This window comes from Cebus imitator, unplaced genomic scaffold (assembly GCF_001604975.1).
Source record: "Cebus imitator isolate Cc_AM_T3 unplaced genomic scaffold, Cebus_imitator-1.0 Scaffold214, whole genome shotgun sequence".
NCBI lineage: Eukaryota > Metazoa > Chordata > Mammalia > Primates > Cebidae > Cebus > Cebus imitator.
The window spans coordinates 1,934,258-1,951,317 of NW_016107529.1; the positions used below are offsets into that span (position 1 = coordinate 1,934,258).

The window sequence follows — 17,060 nt, forward strand, 5'->3', positions numbered from 1 at the left end:
GCAATTCTCCTGCCTCAGCCTCCTGAGTAGCTGGGATTACAGGCACGCGCCACCATGCCCAGCTAATTTTTTGTAGTTTTTAGTAGAGACGGGGTTCACCATGTTGACCAGGATGGTCTCGATCTCTTGACCTCGTGATCCACCCGCCTCGGCCTCCCAAAGTGCTGGGATTACAGGCGTGAGCCACCGCGCCCGGCCTACAGCCATTTTTAACCTGTAACACTCTGCCCTCTGGTTGCAAATTATTTACATTCCTCCCACATGCAAAATATATTCACATCTTCAAAGGACCTACTCAGCAAAACTCAGCACATTACAGCATCAGACTCAGGATCAAGACTCAGGATCTGAAATCTAGCTCGGCATATTTTGCCAGTTCTGCTCCCTACAAATGATTCTCTGTGAATTCTGATTCTGCCCTCTGAGTCATCCCTCCTTTTCCATAAGAAATAGCCCATTTTTGTAGCTGAGCAGTTTCCTTAGTCTGCTTTCCGCCCTTCTAGGCCAGGGGTGGGGTCTAAAGACCTCTTCATTTTGTACTATCTCAGTAGGTTTCAGGCCAACCTAATGTAATCTTTCTAAAATTTGGGGAGTTTCCCATGTGTCAAGCTATACTTCACTCCACTGGCAAAGCACCACACTCACAAATCTCTTTTAGATAGCCTTTCTCTACCTTGGACCCCCTGTAAAGCTGCTGGGGCTCCACAGCAGTAAGACTCTGAGGAACCCAATTGTTTAGCACAGAAGGTATATAAGGCACAAAATTAAGATCCTTAGAATTTTTTCCTTGGAAATGATTTTTTTTTTAAACGGAGTCTTACTCTATCGCCCAGGCTGGAGGGCAGTGGCACAATCTTGGCTCACTGCAACCACTGCCTCCCGGGTCTAAGCGATTCTCATGCCTTAGCCTCCTGAGTAGTTGGGATTACAGGCATGCATCACCACACTCAGCTAATTTTTGTATTTTTAATAGAGACGGGGCTTCACCCTGTTAGCCAGGATGGTCTCGATCTCCTGACCTGTGATCCACCCGCCTTGGCCTCCCAGAATGCTGGGATTACAGGTGTGGGCGACCACATCCGGCTAGAAATGATTTTGAAAGTGTCTATGAGACACTGACTTAAATCCTTCTGAGATCTTAACAAAATGTTTTACATTGCATGCTTGATTGGTCTTTGCCCTGTGATACCATTTTACTGGCACAACTATGGTCATAATTGTTACCCTAAGGCCATTTCTCCCTTTGATTTTTTTTTTTTTTTTTTTTTTTTTTTTTTTTTTTTTTTTTTTTTTTTTTTTTTTTTTTTTTTTTTGAAGACAGAGTCTCAATCTGTTGCCCAGGCTGGAGTACAGTAGTGCAATCTTGGCTCAGTGCAACCTCTGCCTCCTAGGTTCAAGCAATTCTCGTGCCTCACCCTCCTGGTTATCTGGGAGTACAGGCATGCACCACCACACCTGGCTAATTTTTTGTATTTGGTAGAGACGGGGTTTCACCAGGTTGCCCAGGTTGGTCTTGAACTCCTGACCTCAGGTGATCCACCTGCCTCGGCCTCCCAAAGTGCTAAGATTACAGGTGTGAGGCACCACACCCAGCTCCTTTGAGATTCTAACTAGAAATACTACCCTGGCCCCTTCTCATATCTCATCATAGCCAACTAGGAAAAGCCAGCTGACACTGCATTTTCTGCCTGGAATCTCCCCAGCCAGATCCATGAATTCATTAGGTACCTTTCTATTTCCCATGTTACCTCAAGGGACAGCAATTGCCAAACTTTCCTCCAGCTTCCAATAACGAGTCCTCACCAACAACCTCCTCTAGGCCCTTCCAGCTTACAGTAATACACTCCTTAAGACCCTTCAAATCTCCACCCATTGCTCAGTCCCAAAGCCAATGTCATATATTTTGGGTTGTTATGAAATCACCATTGCAAAATTGTAACTGAGACAATGAAAGAGATCTGACCTAACCAACTCCATCTTGCTTCTAACCTCCAAGCAAGATGGAGTTAGTTAGGTCAGATATCTTAGTTATTCATTCCTGGGCATAGGCTGAACTAACTTTGGGAGGAACTTAGTTTATAGTTTTCTTTTGTTTTGAGAGCCTTCTCTGTCACCCAGGATGGAATGCAATGGTGCAATCTCAGCTCACTGCAACCTGTGCCTCGTGGGTTCAAGTGACTATCCTGCCTCAGCCTCCTGAGTAGCTGGGATTACAGGTGCACGCCACCACACCCGGCTAATTTTTGTATTTTTAGTAGAGGTGGGGTTTCACCATGTTGGCCAGGCTGGTCTCAAACTCCTGATCTCAAGTGATCTGCCTGCCTCGGTCTCCCAAAATGCTGGGACTACAGACATGAGCCACTGCACCTGGCCATGGTTTATAGTTTAAAACAAAGATGATAACAGCCCTTTCCCAAAACAAACCTCCTTTTTGCCTGGACACTGGACTGCCTTTGTAGGAGTAACAGATTAACCACAAGATTAGAAATTATTGTTTGGGAGTCCTGCTGCTGGAGGCTGTAAGATTCTGACCCTCCCTAAACTGTTCCTAAGATCAGTGCTTGAGATATTTTGCAGACCCTGCGCTTGATGGATCAGCTGGCACCACTCAGATCGATAAAATGGCTCATCTGATCTTGTGGCCCCCACCCAGGAACTGACTCAGCACAAGAAGACAGCTTCAACTCCCTATGATTTCATCTCTGACCAGACCAATCAGCACTCCCAGCTCACTGGCTTCCCCTCACCTACCAAGTTGTTCTTAAAAACTATGATCCCTGAATGCTTGGGGAGACTGATTTGAGTAATAATAAAACTCCAGTCTTCCGCACAGCTGACTCTGCGTGAATTACTCTTTCTCTATTGCAATTCCCCTGTCTTGATAAATCGGCTCTGTCTAGGCAGCGGGCAAGGTGAACCAACTGGGTGCTTACAATTACTGAAGCACACCATTTCCAGGTATCAAATTCTGTTCCAGTTATCAGTTGTGTAACAAACTATCCCCAAACTTAATTGCTTTATTTTTAAAAATGCATTATTTCTCTCAATTTTGTGGGCTAATATTAGGGGTGAGGCTTAGATTGCCAATTCTTCTGCTCCACCTGGAATTAACTGGGGTCAGTTGATGGTATTCAGCTAGCAGTTGGGACAGTCTGGAGATTCCAAGACTGCTCCACTTACATGATTGACATATTGGCAAGGACAATTGAAAAGGCTGACTCAGCAGGGCCCTTTATCCTCTCATGAAGGCTAGGCTCATCCAGGTCCTTCTAGTCTCAATGCCTATCCATGAGGTCTCTCCAGAAGAAATGTCAGATATCTTACATGACACCTAAGGACCCCAAGAAGCAGTGATCCAGGAAATAGGATGTGGAAGCTTTCAGTCTTTTAGGGTCTGGGTTTGGAAACTGAAACAGCATCATTTCCGCCATGTTTTATTCATCAAAGCAGTTACAGGGTCTGCTCAGATTCAAGGGAAAAGGATAACTAACTGGGATAGCCAACAGTCTAATAAGGTGAGTAGATACCTTCAAAGATAATCCTAGATGTTAATAGGGAGGTGTACCAAATGCTGGCAGAACACTGTATAGGTGTGACTAGAAAATATCTATAGTGGGGAAAAGGGAGGATCAGGGTGGGCTTCTCAGAGAAATGACTGTAGTGTTGAGTTTTAAAAGATGAAGAACACTGGGGGTGATGGCTAATGACTGTAATCCCAGGACTTTGGGAGGCCAGGGCAGGCAGATCACTTGAGCTTAGGAGTTTGAGACCAGCCTGGCTAACATGGAGAAACCCTGTCTCTACAAAAAATACAAAAATTGCCCAGTGTTCTGTTACCTATTGTTCACACACTAAGCAAATCATTCTACTTCTCCGTACTTTTCTTTCTCTGAAAGCGCTAAGGACTGTCCCTCTGTCTTGGAATACGGAGCCCCATTTGTCAAAAATAAGCTTGACAAACATACTATTCTATCCATAACTTCACCCTCATTTTTCTAATTTTTTTCATTGCAAAAACCGTTTTTGAAACAATAATATTAAGCAAGCAAGAAAGAGAACATTGCTGACAATCCTCTCCTATTGAATCATTTTGATTTTTCTGTATTACCTTAGTGACCATTGTCTCCAGGTTCCATAATTCTAGTCTCTATCAGCATGTCATTTTTCCATTGTTGTAATGAGAGAACACATTTCATTGTATTTTCTGGATTGTTAACTAAGTATTATATCCCAATAAATTTTCTTTCTTTTTTTTTTTCTATACTGGCTGTCAAGAACAAAATTTTCATGTTTCATTCATGCATATAGCCAACAATTATACAGTTCCTACAATGTGCTAGACCTTTTTTTTATTTTGAGACAGGGTCTATTGAAGCTCATCACCAACAGAAAAAATAAAATAAAATAAAGAGACAGGGTCTCTCTCTGTTGCCCAGGCTGGAATGCAGTGGTGTGATCATAGCTCACTGCAGCCTCAAGCTCTCAGGTTCAAACTCTAGGGTTCAAACAATCCACCTGTTTCAGCCTCCAGAGTAGCTGAAACCACAAGCACGTGCCACCACGCTTCACTAATTTTTTTTTTATTATTATTTGTAGAGACTGGGTCTCTCTGTGTTGCTCAAGCTTGTCCACAACCCTGGGACTCAAACTATACTTCTGGTTTGGCCTCCTAAAGTGCTGGGATTATTAGGCATGAGTTACTACAGTGCCCAGCCTCTTGTTTTATTTTTATATATTTTTTGAAGCTAGGGTCTCGCTCTATTGTCCAGGCTAGAGTGCAGTGGCAGAATCATAGCTCACTGTGGCCTTCAACCACTGGGCTCAGGTGATCCTCAGTGTCCTGAGTAGCCACTGTGCCCAGCTTAGACTCTATTTTAGATGCTGAGGATTGCTCGTAGTGAATAAGAGAAGGTCCTTGCCCTGTGAGCTTAATTCCAGTGGAAGAGACATGCAATGAACAATTCATGTATAGTAAAATGTCAGGTGTTATCAAGAAAAACAAAGCAATGTAAGAGCATAGAAACTGACATTGTGGAGTATGACCATTTCAGAAAATAACCTCATGGAGTGAATATATGATTACTGTACTTAATCATTTCTCTATGATTAAACAGATAGCTATTTTTGAGATTGTCTTCAGTGAACATCTATATATATAACTATACATACTTCTCCTTCATTTTGTTTTTATTTTAAAATTTTATCCCATTTGGGGAGCTGAAGATGAAAAGTAATTATTTTCTCCAGGACGAGGACTACAGACAGTTTTAACTCCTTATTTTTCTATAGAATACTATAATCACAAATAATATTTTAGATGTCTAAATGTTACCAAGAATCTAAATATGTTCTATGTGTAGTTTTCCAGTGTATTAATACATTTCTCTCTACATGCCTTCATCCAAGCTCTCCTCTCCCTGAGTCCTCCTCTGTCTACAGTCAGTCCCACCCCACCCAGCTGCTCTTCCTCCTCCTCAAACAAAACTTGAGTATCATCTCCTCCAAGTCTTTTTAACCCCTCTAGACCAATGTTTCTCAAACCTTTTTTTTTCCTTTGAGATGAAGTCTCACCCAGGCTTGAGTGCAGTGGTGTGATTTGGCTCACTGCCACCTCTGCCTCCCAGGTTTCAGCGATTCTCCTGCCTCAGCTTCCTGAGTAGCTGGGATTACAGGCGTGTGCCACCATGCCCAGCTGATTTTTGTATTTTTAGTAGAGATGGGGTTTCACCATATTGGCTAGGCTGGTCTCGAACTCCTGACCTCAAGTGATCTGCCCTCATGAGCCACTGTGCCTGGTGCCTTCTTTTTCTTTCTTTTTTTTTTTTTTTTTTTGAGACAGAGTCTGGCTCTGTTGCCCAGGCTAGAGTGCAGTGGCACAATCTCAGCTCACTGCAACCTCCACCTCCCAAGTCCAAGCGATTCTCATGCCTCAGCCTCCCAAATAGCTGAGACTACAGGCAAGCCCCACCACGCCCAGCATTTTTTGTATTTTTAGTAGAGAAAAGGTTTCACCATGTTGGCCAGGCTAGTCTCAAACTCCTGGCTCACCTTAGCCTCCCAAAGTGCTGGGATTACAGGCATGAGCCACCCACCACGCCTGGCCCCAATATTCCAAAACTATGTTTTATAATTAGGTCACACTCTTTGGTCTAAGGGCACTTCCCAAGGGCTCGCTTTCAAAACCAGGTTAGGAAGATCACTGAATAGCTACTTCCTTACATGGGAATACATGTTTATGCCAAAGGCATTCAAGATAAGCCTTGTCCCATTCTCATTACCTGTGAATAGCCATGTGATATCAGGCAAGTTACTTAATCTCTCTGAAGCCATATTTGTATTTCTGTAAAAGATGACTATCACTATACCTTCCAGGTCTCTTATGTGTCTAGTTCTTTCTAATAAATGGCAGTTGTGTTTATACACACTAACAACTGTGGCAGGGTAAGGTAGCTCATGCCTGTATACCCCGCACTTTGGGAGGCTGGGAATGCAAGTGTGGGCCACCACGCCTGGCTCTACAAAAATTTAAAAAATTAGCCAGGTGTTGTGGTGCATGTCTGTGGTCCCAGCTACCTGGGACGCAGAGGCGGAAGGATTCCTTGAGCCCAAGAGTTCAATGTTGCAGTGAGCTATGATCTTTCCACTGCACTCCAGCCTGGGTGATGGACGGAGACCCTGCCTCTAAAATTCAATTAAAAAGTAAGAAAAATAATTGTGTTAAAATATTCATATATGATTAGCAGTAGATATACATAATGTAACATAATAATATATCCCATTTTTAATCATTGTATATATTCCAACTGAATGAAATCAGAGACAACCTCATGAAGAAAGTGATATTTCAGGATAATTTTTTTTCAAGTCAGACCGGTAATGTGATGACGTCGTAACAAGGTTCCAGGGTGGCACATCTCACACATGCACATAAATACCCAGTCTTCATGCTTATGAATTACAAAAGGATCTAAGATTCTTAAAAGATGTTGATTTCAACAGAAGGGAACAGCATGGCAAAAGGTTAGAGGATAGAGGTGGAAAGGCATACTGAAAATTGAGGCTATGGAAAGCAGTATGATGTGGCTGGAATGTAAGATGCCAGGTTGGAGTTGGAGTCACTTAGTTAAGTGTAGACAATCAACAAAACAATTAATCAAGTCCTGTAACATTTGCTGATTTCCTAGGCAGAAATGCTGTCACCACAGGCAATTCCAAGCTACCAATCTGGCATCACTAAACACAGAATTAGGGAGAGATGTTCAGTGGCCTGTCATTATAAAGTATTTCTACCACAGAGATACAGTAGAAGGAAATAACCTCAATAACACAGAGATTAGTGAAATATAGTAAAGTAGTTAGAAAGCCACGAGTTTGGGGTATTTATTATGTTTGTCTTTAATATTCCTATTTAACTGTGAGTTTATATAATGTAATTTTTAATGATGACTATGTTTAACAACTAGGTCACACAATCCCCAAAATTTTAACAATTGGCTCATACGAACTAGGACTAGCACATCTGTTTATATCTTACATCATCTGTAATATGGGGATATCAGCAGTGTCCATTTCACAGAGTCTTCAGGGTTGAATGGATTACTAGAAAGGGCAAATAAAACGCATGCTGTCATACAGAGAGTGTTTTATAGGTGTTTGCTATGATGTTGTTATTCAACTTGAGCCAAAAACAATGTCATTTTCACATCTGATTAGTTTGAGAGTATCCAAAAGAGCCATCACTTTGTGTTAGGCCCTAGTCACTCTGTAGATTACTTAATTAGCATTAAATGAACAGAAGTAAAGCAGTTAGGATGGTGCTTGACACACAGGAAGCACTACATAAATAAAAGATACAATTTTATTGTAGTAGTTTTATTCATTATTATCAAGACCACATGGCCGGGTGTGATAGCTAATGCCTGTAATCCCTGCACTTTGGGAGGCCACGGCGGGTGGATCATTTGAGGTCAGGAGTTCAAGACCAGCCTGACCAACATGGCGAAACACCATCTCTACTAAAAATTCAAAAAATTAGCTGGGCATGGTGGCACCCGCCTGTAATTCCAGCTACTTGGGAGGCTGAGGCTCGAGAATCACTTGAACCCAGGAGGTGGAGGTTGCAGTGAGCCAAGTTTGTACCACTGCATTCCAGCCTATGTGACAGAGCGAGACGCCATCTCAAAAAGAAAGACTATTTCTTTTTTTAAAATTGTAGCTGGTGTTTTACTCATCCACAAGGAAATAATGGTCAATAACCATTCACCTTTTCTAAAATATCATTTCCCCTGAGTTCAGGGGAATATGTAACAGTTATTCTCTCACCAGGCACAGAGGTCTAAAAGCTGTACCTTTGTGAGGCAGTGATATATGTGTGTGTGTGTGTGTGTGTGTGTGTGTGTGTGTGTGCGCGCGCGCACGCTCATGGAAGCAAAAGATCATTTAATTAGCATCAAAAATAATGGTAGAATAAAGATAAAGGTCTGAATGTAGTCCTGCTAATTGTTCACCAACTTGTCTCATTTACTTGACTTTCAACTATTTGAAGGCAGGGACCATGTCCAAGCCATTAACAGGCTTCAAATGCTCCTCTCATCTTTGGCAAACAACCAAGCTAGTTTTAGATTTAGTGATATCACTTCTTTTCATAAGGTACTATAGGACTTTTCAAGGGCTTGTGTCAGTGTTATCCACCTGTGGAAAAGAAGTATGAAAAACAAAACTTAAAAAATAAATCTGGCCTGGTGAGGTGGCTCACACCTGTAATCCCAGCACTTTGGGAGGCTGAGGCAGGTGGATCACCTGAGGTCAGGAGTCTAAGACCAGCCTGGCCAACATGGTGAAATTCTGTCTCTAGTAAAAACACAAAAAATTAGCCAGGCATGGGGGCAGGTACCTGTAATCCCAGCTACTCAGGAGGCTGAGGCAGGAGAACCAGGAAGGTGGAAATTGCAGTGAGCCGAGATTGCACCATTGCACTCTAGCCTGTGCAACACAAGCGAAACTCCGTCTCAAAAAATAAAAATGAAAATAAAATAAATAAATAAAACTATGTCTGGCCAGGCATACAGTGGCTCACATCTGTAATCCCAGCAATTTGGGAGGCTGAGGCGGGAGGATCACTGGAGCCCAGGAGTTTGAGACCAGTCTGGGTAACATGGCAAGACCTTGTCTCTACAAAAAAAAAAAAAAAAAAATTGCAAGGCATGGTGGCACACACCTGTAGTTCTAGTTACTACAGAGGCCCAAGGCAGGAGGATCACCTGAGCCCAGGAGGTTGAGGCTGCAGTGAGTCTCGATGAAGCCAGCCTGGGTGACACAGTGAGACCCTGTCTCCAAAAACAAAGAAACGATGTCTACAAATTCTAGCACGTGTAAATATTATGTCAAATAATTTTTATTTATAAAAATTTCATTAGGTGTGAAAATAATTTGTGGGGTAAATTTTCTCACTTTGCAAAAATTTCAGAGTACCTCTGATTTCTGGTAAATTTAGCCAATCATAAATTAAATGAGTTCCTGGAAGCCCAACAATTCCAAAACCAAAATCATGAGTCCTAGTCCTTTCCTTTCCTTTTTCCTTTTCTTTCCTTTCCTTTCTCTCTTTCTCTCTCTCTTCCTTCCTTCTTTTCTTTTTTTTTTTTTTTTTTGAGACTGAGTCTTACTCCTTCGCCCAGGCTAGAGCGCAGTGGCACAATCTCAGCTCACTGCACTGCAACCTCCACCTCCAGGGTTCAAGCTATCTGGCTGCCTCAGTCTCCCAAGTAGCTGGGACTACAGGCATGCACCACCACACTTGGCTAGTTTTTATATTTTTAGTAGACATGGGGTTTCAACATGTTGGCCAGCCTGGTCTTGAACCCCTGATCTCAAGTGATCTGCCCACCCTCAACCTCCCTAAGTGCTGAGATTACAGACGTTAGCCACCATGCTCGGCCCAAAATTATAAGTCTTTTCAAAAATTTTATATCAAAAAGGTGATATTTAATATTGAATCTGAGTGTATTTAAATAAGATAGTGACTTCGTAGAATAGGGACTGCAGAGTAAGAGTGCTCAGACCCATAGGGGTTTAATATAGCCCTACCTCTAAGAATCCTTTCTGATCCTCACCCAAATGAACTAATCGCTGTCTACTGGTTCCTCTAAAAACCTTGGGGGCCGTGGCAGGGTGTGGGCTTAGGACTAATCTGATTACTTGTCTTCCCAGGTGGTCTCTGGGCTCTATCAGGAACAACCCAGGTGTGATCATTATTTTCCCCAGTGCTTAGCGTGGGGTCTGGTATGCACATGCACACATAAAGTCAGTAAATGGTGAGTAAAACGAAAGGCAGTCAAGATCCACCTGCTGAATCAACGTCTATCAGTAGCACTGTCATCCTTCTTGCTTCCTTCTTTTGCATATGTTGTTTGAGCTGTTCATTCAACCAAGGAGAGAGCATACTCTACCTTGGGCAGTGTGCCAGCCTTGCACAGAGGGACAGATGATTCAGCTTGATCAGGCTGTGACAGAGAAAAGCTCAGGGTCTGAGAACGCAGAGGAAGCGACTAGCCCAGACTGCAGGGTCAGGTGAGGCTCCCTAGGGGAAATGAAGTTGTGTCCGCCTGAAAAGAAGCAGAAAGTTTGGGATTGGGGAGAAGCTGGTTTCTGTGAGAGAAACAAAGGCCCCAGGCAGAGCCAGATAACGAAAATCACTTTAAAGAGCCTAGTTTAGAATTTGTGAAGGAGGGGACAATGCTTCTAATGAGGTTGAAAAGGGAGTCAGATTTGTAAACCATTTAAGGATTTTTTTTTTTTTTTTTTTTTTTTTTGAGATGGAGTCTCTCTCTGTCGCCCAGGCTGGAGTGCAGTGGCGTGATCTCGGCTCACTGTGACCTCCGCCTTCCGGGTTCAAGCGATTCTCCTGCCTCAGCCTCCCGAGTAGCTGGGACTACAGGCGCGCGCCACCATGCCCGACTAATTTTTTGCATTTTTAGTGGAGACGGCGTTTCACCGCCTTAGCCAGGATGGTCTCGATCTCCTGATCTCATGATCCGCCCGCCTCGGCCTCCCAAAATGCTGGTATTACAGGCGTGAGCCACCGTGCCCTGCTTAAGGATTGTTTTAAGGACAGCCTTGAGGAGACATTGAAGGTTTTAACAGGAGAATAACATGATCCAATTTAATTTTTAAAAAGATAACTCTGTCAACTGTGCAAACAGTGGATTGGATGTGGGCAATGATCAACTCAGGAGCAGCTGAGAGTCTATTGCAGAAGAGTGAGTGAGGGATGATGGTGGCTTGGACTTCGGTGGTGGGACTGCAAAGAAATGGAACAATCTGATACACAACTGGAAGAACAATCTCTCTGGCTGTGATGTGGGAGGATAAGGAAGTGATTGGAGCGGTAGGGTGGGTTCATTAACGAGCTAGGACTTTATTTTGAAGAGATAAAGGGGACGCCTTTTAACAGTTTTAGTCTTGAGACTGATCCATTCCGATATCGGTTTATGTAAATAGACCGCTTGGCAAAGGGTGGTGAGAAGACTGTCAGACAGTGCACAGGTATGAGCTGAGACCTAGACCGGGCAGGCGCAGTGTCTGTGGTGAGGCGCCGGAGATGGGAGATAGGTTTCGGAGACAGGTACGGAGCCAAGCAGTCAGAGAAGCGAAAATTGACGCAGCCCCAGGAACAGCGGCTGGAGGTGGGGGGGATGGGCGCCTCCCGAGCCACCCGCGCCTCCTGGCGCCGGGGGCGGGACCAGAGCACGCACGGCGCGATGACGTAGGGCCCGAGCCTGCTTAGTTGTGGCTGCCGCCGCCGCGCTGAGGCGGAGTAGGATGAGGCCCGCGGCCGTGGCTCCGGCGTCGGCGGGGGCAGCAGCAGCTGAGGCAGCAGCTGAGGCAGCCGCGACGGCCGCGCCCCCCGCTCCTGACCTGGATTAGGCCCAGCAGCTCCGTGGCCGCCGCCGCCCCGCGGGGGGGCGGGGTGGGGAAGTGCTTCGTCTCCCCGCCCCCCCCCCCATCACCGCCTCGCAGGAGGCAACCGCCGCGACCCCAGCGGAGCCCGCGGCCCAGTCTTGAGCCCCCACCCCCGGGGGCTGGCATGAGCGGCCCTTCGGCGGCACCGCGGGGCGGTGGAGTCACCTCCGCCTGATCGTCGGCCTTCCGCCCGACCCGACCTCGCCGACCGAGGTTGACCGCGGAGCGTGCGAACGACCCCACCGCTGCTTTCTCCTCCCCCAGATCACGCACCGCAGCTCCGGAAGATGGGGAACTGCCTCAAATCCCCCACCTCGGATGACATCTCCCTGCTTCACGAGTCTCAGTCCGACCGGGCTAGCTTTGGCGAGGGGACGGAGCCGGATCAGGAGCCGCCGCCGCCATATCAGGTAGGGGAGGGTGTGTGTTGGAGGGATCGAGGAGTAGAGGCAGCTCTGACGGAGACTGAGGGGGCTTCGGGCGGTCTCTGCCCCTGGCTTCCGCAAGGCCTGGCCTGGGCGGCATTGACTCCCTTAGGGCTGGATCTGAGGACATTTGCTCTCTGTTCGCAGAATAGGGTTGGTTCTTCGCCTCCCCTCTGGCACCGTGTGGGTATGGTACCCTCTGCCCTTGAGTTCTGGGATCAGAGAATTTGTGATCACATCCCCTAGGCCAATGTCTGGTGGTTCGCTTGTGGAGTTTGGGAGTGACATTTTCCTGCCTTTATGTCTGAATCGTGTGATTTCCTCCTCGCACCGCCAACTGGATTATGGGTTCTGGGTTCTGGATAGGTGGTTGCCAAGCACCCCCCCACCCCGCCCCATTTATGTTTTCATGTGTGGTCATTCTCTTACCCCCTCCCTCGTCTTTGTTAATTGGATCTGGCAGGTCTTCATTTCTTCCTCAGCTTCGGAGTCTGATCTCCAAGTGATTTTAGCGCTAGCGACATCGAGTTACTTGTTTATATATATACATATATATAAATTTTAATCCCTCCTCCTTTTGCTCCACCCATATGACACACCTTTTAAACGTGCTGACTTAAGAAAACTTGATTAGCTTGAACTTTGGAAACCTTTAAACCTGACTTGGGAAATTCCTTCGGTTACTCGTGGTATTCTTCCTTTGTACCAAAGACTCCTAAATAGGTTTTACTGCTTTTTGTACGACAATCAGTAGTCCCAGATGTGTTACAGAATTAGAGTGACTACTTCTTAAACTCAAAATAGGTATGTGGATGTTTAATCCATAATATATATGTAAAAACATTTCCTGTACTTTTTCCATTTTAGATGATATTGAATACAATCTTTCAGAGGGCTTCAGTAGTAGTACTTAATTTTTTCCTGAAGAGTTTAGTTTTCTGACTGGGCATTCTCCTTTGTTTCATGTGGTGACATCATTACCTAGTGTTTTCTTTTCTTATTCCTGTGCAAACCAGTGTCTCATCACACAAGAAAAACCTGATCATATATGCTGGTTTTCTGAATAAAATTCTTCTGGGGCATTTCATGTATACCAGTAAAGTCCAGTCTTAATTGTGGCATACAGAAGCCTCCGTGGCTTCTCTCTCTTACGTTCTATATTCCAGGCCTGCCAAATACACCAGGCTGTTCACACCTTTGTTTTGCTCCAGTTGCTGTCTGCTTGGAGCCCTTCCCCCAGGTCAGCCAGGTGGACGTCTAATCCTCTTTGAGAACTCAAGCTTTCATATCTGAAGTCCCAGCATTCCCTTCCCTCCCAGCTGGAATCCCTTGTTTGTGTCCCCACTGAAACCACTACACTTCCATAAGCAATATCTATAGCACTTCAGTGTTGTATCTTTGTTAGATGTGTGTCTCATCTTTATATTCGCCTTCTTCAGTGCAAGCTGCATGAAGGTAGGGAATCTGTTTCTGGTTTGCTGTTATATCCCTCACATCTGCCTCAGTAGGTAGTAACTGGGAGACAAATTATGAGTAAAAGCACTTGAAAACAGGGACTCTGCCTTTACTCAATTTCTGACACATAAGCACCTAAATGAATGGATTAATGAAGTTGAATTCAGTATTTTCTGTATTTACACAACTGTTTTTTCCAAAGTACATTGTCACAAGGATAGTCTCAAAAAAGCTTAATCTGGGCCGGGTACAGTGGCTCATGCCTATAATCCCAGCACTTTGGGAGGCCGAGGTGGGAGGATCACCTGAGGTTGGGAGTTTGAGGCCAACCTGACAAAATGGAGAAACCCAGTCTCTACTAAAAATACAAAATTAGCTAGGCATGGTGGCACATGCATCCCAGCTACTTGGGAGGCTGAGGCAGGAGAATCGCTTGAACCTGGGAGGTGGAGGTTGCAGTGAGCCGAGATTGCCCCACTGCACTCCAGCCTGGGCAACGAAGAGCAAAACTTTGTCTCAAAAAAAAAAAAAAGCTGAATCTAGATATCTTTACAAGTACCTTTGAGTGAAGCAAGCAAGCTGTGTTTATGTTTCACTCTCTTTCCCTCCCTTATTTACTATACAGCAAAAGTGGTTATTTCCTTTTTTTTTTTTTTTAGATGGAATCTTGTTGCCCAGGCTAGAGTGCAGTGGCATGATCTCGGCTCACCACAGCCTCTACCTCCTGGGTTCAAGGAATTCTCCCGCCTCAGCCTCCCAGGTAGCTGTGACACCACGCCCTGATAATTTTGTATTTTTAGTATAAATGGAGTTTCTTCTTGTTGGTCAGGCTCGTCTCAAGCCAGGTGATCCATCTCGGCTTCCCAAAGTTTTGGGATTACACGCATGAGCCACCACACCTGGCCATGTCGACACAATTTCACTATGTTGGTCAGGCTGGTTTTGAACTCCTGACCTCAAACAGTCCACCTGCCTTGGCCTCCCAAATTGCTGGGATTACAGGTGTGTGCCACCGAATCTGGCCTGAAGTTTTTATTTTAAATCTCTGTGCTCCCTACCCTCCCTCACCTGCTTCTCTTTTTAAAAAAATTAGAGACAGGGGCTCCTATGTTGCTCATAGGCTGGTCTTGAACTCGGCCTCAGGCAATTCTCCTGCTTCCTACCCCCTTTGTTTCCAGGCAAACTGAATATCGCTGGCTTGTTCTCTTTCTCCTACTCTTATGGTAATTGTAGTATTAAAGGTATAAAGTTTATGGAAACTGTGTTTGCTTTTTCCAGAAGGACTAGATGATGATGAGAGAGGAGGGGCTTTTGGTGTCAAAAGGGAACTTTTTTTTGGAAATGTTATATTTTCACAGTGGGAGGTTTTTGTTTGTTTTGAGACAAGAGTCTCCTCACTCTGTCATCCATGCTGGAGTGCAGTGGTGCAATTTTGGCTCACTACAACCTCCGCTCCTGGGTTCAAGTGATTCTCCTGCCTCAGCCTCCCAAGTAGCTGGGATTGCATGCCCAGCTAATTTTTTGTATTTTTAGTAGAGATGGGGTTTCACCATGTTGACCAGGCTGGTCTTGAACTCCTGGCCTCAGGCAGTCTGCCCACCTTGGCCTCCCAAAGTGCTAGGATTGCAGGTGTGAGCCACCGTTCCTGGCCGATAGTGGGAGTTTTTTGTGGTTGCACTCTCCTGAAATGAATGACACAGACTAATACAAATTCAGTATCAGTTGGAAGAAAATTACTTTAAAAGCGTAAAAAGAAACTATTGTAGAAAAAGTATTGTCCTCACCCCGAAAGAAATAAGATCTGTTTTACGAATGGTTATTTTAAATGATCTGAGAAATATCAATCCAAGGTTATTTATTCATTTATTTGAGTTGGGAATCTCCCTCTGTCATCCAGGCTAGAGTGGATTGCTCACTTGGCAGCTTCAGACTCCTGGCCTCAGGTGATCCTCCTGCCTCAGCTTCCCACAGACTGGGATTATGGGTGTGAGCTACCTCACACAACCAATTTATAGTATTTTTAGTTGATAAAAGTAACTTTTTCAACAAACTGTAGTTAACAGGGAATAGCTAATTGTAAAGGAACAGGTTCTCTTGAGGTGAGCAGTTAAAAGATGTCATTGTTTGCTGCTTTTTATGTAAAATATGAATATAATGACAAGAGCCAGTTCCAGTTATTTCCTATTGACATCTGACAAATTTGTTTTTATTTATTTTTGCCTAAAAGTAAACCCTGTACCATTACGATCTAAGTTTGTGGGAAGTGCATATTTCTCTCCTTGGTTTCTTTTGTAGCCTCCTAACTGGTCTCCCTGCTTTCACCCTTGTCCTTGCTAAGGCCTATCTTCAACAGAGCAGCCACAGTTATTCTGCTAAACCTGAACGTGACAGCCTGCCTAACCCTCTGTGGATCTTTGTTTCATTCAAAGTAAAAAATCAAATTCTTTATACTGTCCCATAAACCCTATGTAATGTGTACCCCTTGACACCTACAACTAACTCCTTTATTGGCTTCCCTCCAGCTTCCCTGGCCTCGTTGCTATTCTAGGACCTTTGCCCTCCTTATTCTTATGCTTGGAGTATTCTTGCCTAGGTTTCAGGGCTGACTGACTGCCTCACCTCCTTCAAGTCTTTTCTCAAATACCACCATAAACCTCTGACCACCTGATTTAAAATTGCAACCTGCCCTAATACCCTGTTCTGTTTTTCCCCCCAATACCATTTAGCACTTTCTAACACACTATCTTACTTTGTGTACTATCTGTCTCCTCCCACTAGGTGGAAAGGAGGAAAGGGGATTTTTTTAAAAATTGGTATTTCCTAAGTGCTTAGAACAGTGGCTGGCACATATTAGGCATGCAGTAATTTGGTTGAACGAATGAATAGATTTCTTTTAAATGAACTAATGTATTTGAGGCAGGTATAGTTGAACGTCTCATAAGAACTCTGCATATTCCTAGTGCCATTTTTGCTTCTGTATCGTAGGTCGTTTTTTTTTTGTTTTTCGTTTCAGTGCATTTTACAGGATAAACCTGTGGTATGCACTAAAAATGGTATATTAATGCTTCATTTTCCTGGGTGTCTCCATGTGACCCAGGCTGGTGTCTGTCTCTCTCTCTCTCTCTCTCTCTCTCTCTCAGTACAGGCTGGTGTCTGTGTCTGTCTGTCTCTCTCTCTCTGTGTGTGTGTGTGTGTGTGTGTGTGTGTGTGTGTGTGTGTGTG

At 44.5% G+C, this 17,060-nt stretch overlaps 1 protein-coding gene and 1 non-coding gene across 2 annotated transcripts in view; one reads left to right on the forward strand and one right to left on the reverse strand.

The window, feature by feature from the left end:
• Nucleotides 1-6,863: 6,863 nt before the first annotated feature.
• On the reverse strand, nucleotides 6,864-6,967 carry LOC119474143. Its single transcript, XR_005203434.1, has one exon. It is a non-coding gene; the product is annotated as a small nucleolar RNA U13 (small nucleolar RNA).
• Nucleotides 6,968-11,768: 4,801 nt separating this feature from the next.
• RNF11 (ring finger protein 11) overlaps nucleotides 11,769-17,060 on the forward strand; it is a 34,290-nt gene continuing 28,998 nt past the window's right edge. Inside the window, exon 1 of the mRNA XM_017548720.2 lies at nucleotides 11,769-12,368. Within this exon, the coding sequence (XP_017404209.1) occupies nucleotides 12,246-12,368 (123 nt within the window). The 5' untranslated portion in view covers nucleotides 11,769-12,245. The remainder of the gene's footprint in view (nucleotides 12,369-17,060) is intronic.